At 49.3% G+C, this 9749-nt stretch overlaps 1 protein-coding gene across 1 annotated transcript; it reads right to left on the minus strand.

Annotated features, from left to right (window-relative positions):
* Positions 1 to 5331: 5331 nt before the first annotated feature.
* On the minus strand, positions 5332 to 6262 carry LOC118888407 (olfactory receptor 1D2-like). Its single transcript, XM_036839356.1, is given in 2 exon segments — positions 5332 to 5704; positions 5706 to 6262. Coding segments are annotated over 2 exon segments (930 nt in total).
* Positions 6263 to 9749: the final 3487 nt, after the last annotated feature.

Consider the following 9749-nt stretch of genomic DNA (forward strand, 5'->3'; position numbering starts at 1 on the left):
CCGGGCCTGCAGGTGCAGGGTGGGGATCACGTGGCCCGGACTGAAGTCCCTGCCCCTCCTCGGGCTCTGGCCCTGGTCCAGTCTCCTCCCGTTGCAGCAGTGGTCGCTGGCAGACATCCACACCCCCCCAGGCAGTGCTGCCCCCAGCCCTGCCGTCACCCCGGCTGTACCTTTCCTGTCGACTTGACCCCCTTCCCGACACAGAAGTAGACCAGCACCCAGCAGGCACAGGGTCACCTCCCAGCTGAGGGCCCCCGGAACCTCCAGCCAGCCCCCCGGAGGGCCGCAAGATTTTGTTCCTGGGGGAGGGAAAGCCCATGAGGGCTGTGCCAGCAAAGGGCCAGGAGACTGGGGGTGGCCCTGGGGTGGCGCCCCCCGCCGCCCCCACCGCCGCAGCCCTTGAATCCAGCCGGTCTCCCCCATGCACCTGGCCGGCCCGGGCCAAGCCTGCAGCCTGGAGTCGCTGCAGTCTGTGTCCCCGGAGCCTTGGAGCCGCTGGCGGCCCGGCCCCACGCCGTCCCCAGCGGGCCCAGCAGCAGTCCCCCGCTTCCCTCCCCAGGCGGGCAGGCACCGCCCGCTCCGCATCCCTGGCCTCATCCCCCCAGGGCCGGGCCCCGACACACGCACGCGTGCACATGCACGCACACGCACATGCACGCGTGCACACGCACACACATGCAGACTTGAGCTACGTGTGGGAGACCAGAGGGCTGGCCGGGCCTGGCCCAGAGGTGCCCGACTTCCTTCCAGAACTCGATGACAGGGACCTGTGCTCAGCAGGCTGGTCACATGTGAAGTTGGCCCGGCTGGCACTGACACAGGCTTCGAAGGGCACGGGGCTCGCCTGGGGTTTGCAGGCTTGGCTGGGAAAGAGTTACGTGCCCAAAGGCCTTAGGAGGTGGGGCGCGGGTCTGTTTGGACACGCGCACTGGGGAGCTCCAGCCACACTAAGGGGAGGAGCGTCACCTGGAGGCCTCATGGCTAAGCCGCTTACGGGGTGTCTGGGCCCGAGGTAGGCCGGTTAGCGGGACCAGACCCTGTGGGTGTCTGTTTGCGCAGGCTCATTGGGGTTCCACAGCGCTCTGAGGTGTGGAGCTGCATAAGGGGGCGCCCATTGGCTGGAGAGCCTGCAGGCTCTGTCGGTGGGAACCAATCACGAGTCAGGAGGCATTACCAGGGGTCTGTGTGCGCAGGCGCTCTGGGAATCCCGAGTTGCAGGGGGCGTTAGGCGGTTGGGTCTTGTGAGGGAGCGTTTTGTTCTTCCCCAACTCGTAGCGAGGGTGGAAGCGGTTCTAGATGGAGTCTGAGGCAGATGGTGGAGGAGCCATGAGGGCAGCAGACGAAGGCGCAGGTGCCGCGGCCGTTGCAGTGGGAGCAGCATGTGGTGGCCAGGGTGACCCCGGTGACCCAGTCAATCCTGGCGACCCTGGAGACCCTAGCAACCCTGGCGTCGCAGGAGAGGCAGGTGGCGCAGCCGGTGGCCTTGTGCAGATCCAGCGGGCAGCCCACGCAGCAGGGCCACGTAGAGACGCAGCACCCGGGGCCGGAGGTCCGGGTCAGCAGGCGCTACAGTGGTATCCTTTTGCAGGAGCCCCAGTGGGCCGGGCGGCCAGGGGCTGGGCTGGAGGTGGTTTGGGGGGAGGGGCTGCAGGCGGTGGGGCCTGAAGTGTAGAAGGAGGGAACTCTGGGCGGCTGGAGGGTATGGGCCAAGGGTGGTCTGGGCTGACGGGATGGTGGTGGGGAAAACCAGCCTGAGGGAAACCGGAGGGTAGGGGTGGTGATGTCCAGGGTGGCCTCAGTGTATAGGGTGGGAGGTTGTGGACGGCCTAAGGGGTGGTCTGGGGGGGAAGCCGGGGGGTGGGGGGTGAAGGCGGGTCTCAGTGAGGAGGAAGCCTGACGCACAGGCGAAATCAGTAGTGTGGATGGTGCCTTAACCATATCTCCACCAGCACCCTTAGTGTGCTTTTCCCAGCGCCCTTGGACGCGGAGATCGCCCGCGGGTTCCTGACTGTACACTTTCGAGTCCCACCGCCCGTTCAGAAGGAGCTCGACGTGGAGGGCAGCGTCCTGGTCATGTCGGTTCTAGAGGGTGCTGGCGGGGGGGTGGTGGCAGGTGGCCAGAGCCAGGCTCAGCCCCGGTGGAGCTGTAATGGAGGGTTAAGCCTAAAGAAGAAGTGTGCTGCTCTGGGATTGTCGGTGTGGGGGGACAGGGAGGGACGTGCTCTTCCCCACGCACTTGAATTTTATTTTTTCCTCCCTTTTAGCCGATTGACTGCTGAAGACCTTGGCCAACTGCGAACTTCCATCACCTCCTGTCTGAACCTGGTTTTCCGGGTGGTTCAGATCATCCAGGACGTTATGCCCCCCTTTTTTGTTATGCCTCAGCGGGCCAAAAGGGGCTAACGCTAACTTATGTGTCCTGTCCTTGGCGTCCTTCCCTAGGGCATTGCTTTCTTCAGTGGTCACCACTTTGTTGTTGCAGCTTCGTCTTTTGCCTGTACTGGCCCTTGGGCGCTCAGGGTCCACGTATTTCGTTTGGTGATTAAATGTTAACTGCAGAAAATACACCCGAGCTGCTGTTCTGTGTCTGAGTTTAGTTTTAGCTTCTGCACCTCCTAATATTCTTGCATTTGTCCTCAGGTTGGAGGGGAGGTCTGGGATTCAGCTATTCAAGTAGTACACGTAATTGAAGACAATGTAAGAAGTGGAACAAAAAGAAAATGGTGTCCTGCCATCCAGCGTTAATTCTGGAATATTTTCTTAGTTTTATAGTTACATTTTTATATTAACATATAACGCCAGAATACTAAGTAGGAATTTGTGGCTTACCGACCTTGTTTCAGATCTGCAAAGAAAAGTGCTGGGCAGTTGGTTAAGTGTTTGGGGTGAGGTGATTAGCTCCCTCTAAAACAGCTTGTATTCTGCAACCTTGCTAAACTCACTAGTTGATAGTAATAGCTCTTTTTATAAATCCCATGGGCCTTTCTCCATATACAATCATTCTGTCTGTAAACAAAGGCACATTTACTTCTTCCTTTCCAATCGATGCATTTTAACTGATTTCTGTCGGAATGGTTTGGATTGTCCTGCTTCTTTGCATGCCCGGTAAATTTAGATTGGATGCTAGGCATTATAAGATTTCCCTTGGGTGCTGGATGTTTTTCTATTCCTAAACTTATTCTTGAGCTTTGTTCTGGGAGCCTATTAAGTTCCTTGGAAACAGTTTGAACCTCTTGAGTCTTACTTTTTTAAGATTTGCTTTGTGGGACCAGAGCAGAGCTCAGTGTAGGATTAATTTAATTAACTGAAATCTTCAGTGTTCGAGAAGGCTATAGTTAGAAACAAGGACTCTTACACACTATCAGAGTGGTGGTAAAATCTATCTGGACATTTGATTGGCATTTCCTATTAAATATTAAGATATGCATATCCTTTGACCCACCTTTGGGAATCTATCACAGAAAAACTCTTGTGTATGTGCACAAGGCAGAATTGACCACAGTGTTAATTACAGCGTTGTTTGTCATTGTGAAAAATTGGTAGACTGTACATCGACGGGGGAATCGTTCAGTAAATCACGGTAAGCCCGTCCTGGTGGAGTAACATACGGCAGTCAGAGCAAAGTAGGTAGCTGGGAACTAATATGGAAAGAGATTAAAGCAAATTGCAGAATTCTGGGTATGGCATATTCCTGTTTTTCAAAACATTCTGACCATATGAACATGTGGGGAAAGGCAGAGTCACCACCTGGAAGGAGCCACCCCTGCTGTCAATGTCATCCATCACTGGGCATTAGGGAAGAAACCTTTCACTATTTAGATTTTAGACTTCCATGTTGTTTAAATATTTTCATAAGGAATTATTAGTTTTGAAATGTTTTTCCTTTGGAAAATAATAGTCTGCTCCATTTTTTCCCTTTAAAACCACTTACTTACAAACTTTAATTCAGCAAAGGTCTGTGTGGGAGGATTAGGAAGAGGACAGCCCGCTGAAGTGGATGTGGAACCCCAGAGTCAGGGGATGGAAGCTGATGGGAGGGCCAGTAGCAGGGCACATGCTCTATTACGAGAAGAATCTTTCCTAGTCTTGCTTTTTAAAAAAATAACCATTAGAAATGGATTTTGAATTTGATGAAAAGTCTGCACCACTGTAGAGGACATCTATGGGTTTTGTCACCCAGCATCCGTTTCCCTTCTCTTGGTACTGGTATCCTCATGTCACCCTAGAAAATCTCCCCTTTCTTTTTCTCTCGGCCATTATGGTTCTGATAGAGTTGACTTCACCTCTGATTCCAGGGGTGGGCATGTGGCTCAGGCCTAGCCAATCGGAGCACTGCTTTCCCCCTCCATGGAGCTTGCCTTCCTTGCAGTGTGGTGACCTCAGGGCCGTCCTTCTTGTCACACATAGCTCAGGGATCCCAGAGCACACAGTCCGAGGAACAATCCAGAAGCTGCACTGCCATCTATGACTCAGCCTTGGAGGTCATACTGCATCCCTTTTGCTGCACGCCATTGGAGCAGTCACAAGCCAGTCTAGATTCAAGTTTCGGGGACACAGACCCCACCCCTCAAGAGGTGGCTGAAAAGCCCATCTCGTAGCAGAGCACGTGGGACGGACTACCGTTGCGTCCATCACTGGAAAAGGCTCCCAGCCACACAGTTGTGACTGTTGTCATGTGCACGTGCCGGGAAAGGGGAGTGAATCCATTCTCTTCACTTGCATGAGGAATGTCCTTTGTGAAGGCAGCAGGTAAGTCTGTGGTCTGGGAAGTGTGTTGACACTCCATGATCCACGCAGGAGTTTGAGGGGCCCCCAGCTCTTACTCAACCCGTGCGTTTACTGCCACCTGGTGACGGGAGCCGCCCATGGCAGATTTTGTTCTCTTGAGCAGGGACAGGAAGAAATCATTCCCCCAGAAGCAGAAGGTGAGAATGCCGTCACTTCCCTGAGGGCGTTCCTCAGCTAGAAAATGGGGGATTATGACGGCGTCTCCAGCACAGGGTGTGTTGGACGTTGAATCATTACATGTGCTCACTCAAAACAGTGCTTGCTCAGCACACAACAAAACGCTGCATTACTTGTGATGCAGTAAAGTTTAAAATTTTTAGAAAGCCACATGGAGTGAATGGAAAAGTAAGTGCTCATGCAGACAGCTGTCCCCCCCCCGTGGCCTGGCACACGAGGGTCACTCAGGGAGGAGTGGCCGAGTGAGTAGGTGAACGTGAGTACAGCAGAAATTCGGGGCCGAGCTGGACACCTGATGCATCTGTCTCCTGGACAGTCCCCTCCCACCTGAAGGCTAGGAGAAGACAAGGCATCTTTGTCTTGCTGTCACCAAGACCAGACCCTTCTCCAGCTGAAGAGGTGCCTCAAGGCCCCCTTCATGTCCTTGTTCCTCAGACTGTAAATGAAGGGGTTGAGCATGGGAGCCACCACCGCATACAGCACCGTGGCCACTGAGTCCTCGGCTGTGTAGGAGGACGAGGGTCGCAGGTACACCCTGAATAAGGTCCTGTAGAACAATGACACCACAGCGAGGTGGGGATCTCAAGTGGAGAAGGCTTTCAGCTTGCCCTGGGAAGACCGACATCTCAGGATGGCTGAGAGAATGCAAAGGTAGGAGATAGAGATAAAGAGGAAGGGAGTGACGAAAAGAAAGCTCCCCATGGTGTAAACCACCAACTCACTGATGTGGATATCTGAGCTTTAGCAACTCATAGAGCTCGCAGAAGATGTGGTGAATTCTGACACTTGCACAGAATGACAGTGTATTCATGAGGAGGGTGTGGATCAAGGGATAGATGTTTGTGACCGTCAGAGCCACACACACCGATGTGATGCAGAATTTGGGGCTCATGGTTGTGGTATAGTGGAGAGGGTGACCTATGGCTACAAATCTGTCATAGACCATCACTGCCAAGAGGACATTGTCCAGCTCTAGAAACAAAATTGTGAAACACATCTGCGTGAGGCATGCTGCATAGGGGATGGCTTGGCTCTGGGTTTGGATGTTTAGCAGCATCTTCGGTACAGTGACGGAGGTGAAGCAGGTGTCAACGCAGGACAGAGTGGCTATGAAGAAGTACATGGGGGTGTGGAGGCTGGAGGTGGAGCTGATGACCAGAGCGAAGAGCAGGTTCCCCACCACAGCGACCAGGTACCTGGACAGGAACAGACAGAAGAGGAGGGGCTGATGCTCAGGCACCTCGGACAGTCCCAGGAGGAGGGATTCCGAGGTGACGGTTAGGTTGCCTCTCACCATGGCTTCTGGTTTCTGCCAATATGCATTGGCAACACATCCCTCAACAAGGCCAGAGGCAATCCGGGGAAACATGCACTGCAACCTTCCTCAGTGGCTAAAACTGTACTTGTGACATCTGGGGAAGGAACTCCGGCCTGGGGCAGTAAGGACAAGACTTACTCGTGGGGCTGTCTGGTCACCACAGAATGCAGGAGGGGCGAGCTGAGGCTCTCCTTGTGACTTACCTCGGTCGGGCACTCCTCCTGCTTCCCTAGCAGGAAAGAAGAGCCAGGCAGAGAAGAAGACAGGGAGACCTGAACGCAAGGCCTGGTTTGGGAAGAGTGGCTGGAAACAGCAAGGGCAGTTGAGTTGTCACAGTGAGTGCATCCGTTGGACCCCTGAGGGCCTTTTCGTTTTATCCAGGTAAGTGTCTGGGCGATGATCACTAGGAACAATTCTGTTTGTGTGTGCACGTGTGAGTGTGTGCATGTGTGTGTGTGTGTGTATGTGTGTGTCCTTAGACATATCTACTTCACAGACATGTACATAGACATATATATTCATATGTATATATTCACAGAAAGATTCATGAAATGATGTTCACCAAAACGCTAACCAACGGTGGTTACCTCTGGGGTGTGAGATCTTGTATCTTTGTTTCAATGATAAACAAGTATCAGTTTCCCAAACTATACTCCTTGGATGTTATCAGGTCTTTCAAGAGGTGTCTGTGATAGACTAGGTTTGAGGCACAAGCACAATTAGGGGCTCAAGGCTCATGAGGCCTTGTCATACATAAAGGCATGTCTAAGAAGTTATGTCCTTGTGTCTTTGTCTCTCCTTCTCAAGTCCATGTCATGGAATCCACAAAGGCTAAATGCTCATGTGGTATGATTCCACTAGATAGACAGATCTTCACTCATAAATCTAAAATCCGGATGAGCTGGAAAACCGAGTAAAATCTGATTTTAAAATATTGACTCAAGAACAGGCAGATGATGAGTCTGCACATCCAAAAAGTTCAATGAATCCCAAATAGGATAAAAACAAAAGATCCACACCAAGTCACATTATAATCAAACTGTCAAAAGACAAAGACAAAGAGAGAATCTTGAAAGCAGCAAAACAAGAGCAACTTCTTATGTACAAAGGGATCCTCATAAGACTGACAATTTCTCATCAAAATCCATGGAGAGCAGAAGGCAATGGGGGTGACATATTTAAAGTTCTGAAAGAAAAAAGAACTGTCAACCACGAACTCTACATCTGGAAAAACTTTCCTCCAAAAACGAAGAAGAAATTAAGACATTTCCTGATAAATTAAATCCGAGAGAATTCATTGCCAGTAGATGAACCCTACAAGCAGTGCTAAAGGGAGTATTTCAGCTGAAATGAAAGGACACCAGACAATAACTCGAAGTCATACAAAGACATAAAGAACATCAGTAAAAGTAAATACATAGGTAAACATAAAAGTCAATATTAATGTATTTTGGTTTTTAACTTCTCTCTTTTCATATATGATTAAAAACAAAAGCATAAAACAATAATTATAAAACAGTGCTAATGGGCACACCGCATAGAAAGATGTAAATTGTGACAATAACAATACAAAGGGGAGTGGTGGAGGGACTTCCCTGGTGCTCCAGTGGTTAAGACTCCTTGCTCCTAATACAGGGGGCCCAGGTTCGATCCCTGGTTGGGCAACTAGATCCCACATGCATGCCGCAACTAAGAGTTCACGTGCCGCAACAAAAAAAGAAGGAGGGGGGAGAGGTGGAGCTGTATAGGAGCAGACTTTTTGTATACTATTGAAGCAAAGTTGGCATTAATTCAAACTAGATTGTTATAAGTAAAAGGTATTCATTGCAATCCCCGGGGAAACCACTAAAAAATATGCAGTGAAATAAATGAGAAGGGAATCAAGATGGTAGGTATCTAGAAAATATCAATCTAACCCAAATTTGGTAGCAATGGAGGAACTGAGGGATAAAAAAGATATAAAACATATGCAGGGGGAAAAGAAAAATGGCGAAAGGAAGCTCTTATCAATAACTACTTTAAATGTAAGTGGATCATGTGCTCCAAATAAAATCAGAGATTGGCAAAATGGATCTAAAAGCCATAACCCAACTACACACTGTGTACAAGAGACTCACTTTAGAGCCAAAGGCACAAATAGGTTGAAAGTTAAGGGACGAGGGCTTCCCTGGTGGCGCAGTGGTTGAGAATCCGCCTGCCAATGCAGGGGACATGGGTTCGAGCCCTGGTCTGGGAAGATCTCACATGCCGTGGAGCAACTAAGCTCGTGCGCCACGACTACTGAGCCCGCGTGCTGCAACTACTGAAGCCCACATGCCTAGAGCACATGCTCTGCAGCAAGAGAAGCCACTGCAATGAGAAGCCTGTGCACCACAACAAAGAGTAGCCCCTGCTCTCCACAGCTAGAGAAAACCTGCGCACAGCAATGACAACCCAACACAGACAAAAATAAATAAATTAAAAAAAAAAGTTAAGGGATGAAAAAAAATTCCATACAAATAATACTCAAAAGAGACCTAGAGTGGCTATAGTAATATCAGATAAAATAGACTTAAGTCAAAATTTGTCATAAGAGACAAAGATCATAAAATGATTAAAAAGATAAATTCATAAACAAGATATAACTATTGTAAACATAGTTTACACCTAAGAACAAAATCCCAAAATGTATGAAGCAAACATTGACAGAATTGAATGCAGAGACAGCCAGTTCTACAATAGTAGTTGGAGACTTCAATACTCTACCTTCAATAATGGATAGAACAACCAGACAGAAGATCAATAAAGAAACAGAGGATTCAACAACATAAGAACCAACTAGACCTAGCATATATATACAGAATACACCACCCAACAGCAGCAGAATATGCGGAGCATTCTCCAGAGTAGACAATGTGTTTGTTAGGCCCAGAGATAAACCCACACACCTATGGTCAACTAACCTATGACAAAGGAGGCAAGGATATACAATGGAGAAAAGACAGTCTCTTCAGTAAGTGGTGCTGGGAAAACTGGACAGCTACATGTAAAAGAATGAAATTAGAACACTCCCTAACACCATATACAAAAATAAACTCAAAATGGATTAAAGACCTCAGTATAAGGCCAGACACTATCAAACTCTTAGAGGAAAACATAGGAAGAACACTCTTTGACATCACAACAAGATCTTTTTTGATCCACCTCTTAGAGTAATGGAAATAAAAACAAAAATAAACAAATGGGACCTAATGAAACTTCAAAGCTTTTGCACAACAAAGGAAACCATAAACAAGATGAAAAGACAACCCTCAGAAGGGGAGAAAATATTTGCAAACGAATCAACGGACAAAGGATTAATCTCCAAAATATATAAACAGCTCATTCAGCTCAATATTAAAGAAACAAACACCCCAATCCAAAAATGGGCAGAAGACCTAAATAGACATTTCTCCAAAGAAGACATACAGATGGCCAAGAAGCACAT

Source organism: Balaenoptera musculus, chromosome X (assembly GCF_009873245.2).
Source record: "Balaenoptera musculus isolate JJ_BM4_2016_0621 chromosome X, mBalMus1.pri.v3, whole genome shotgun sequence".
Taxonomy (NCBI): domain Eukaryota; kingdom Metazoa; phylum Chordata; class Mammalia; order Artiodactyla; family Balaenopteridae; genus Balaenoptera; species Balaenoptera musculus.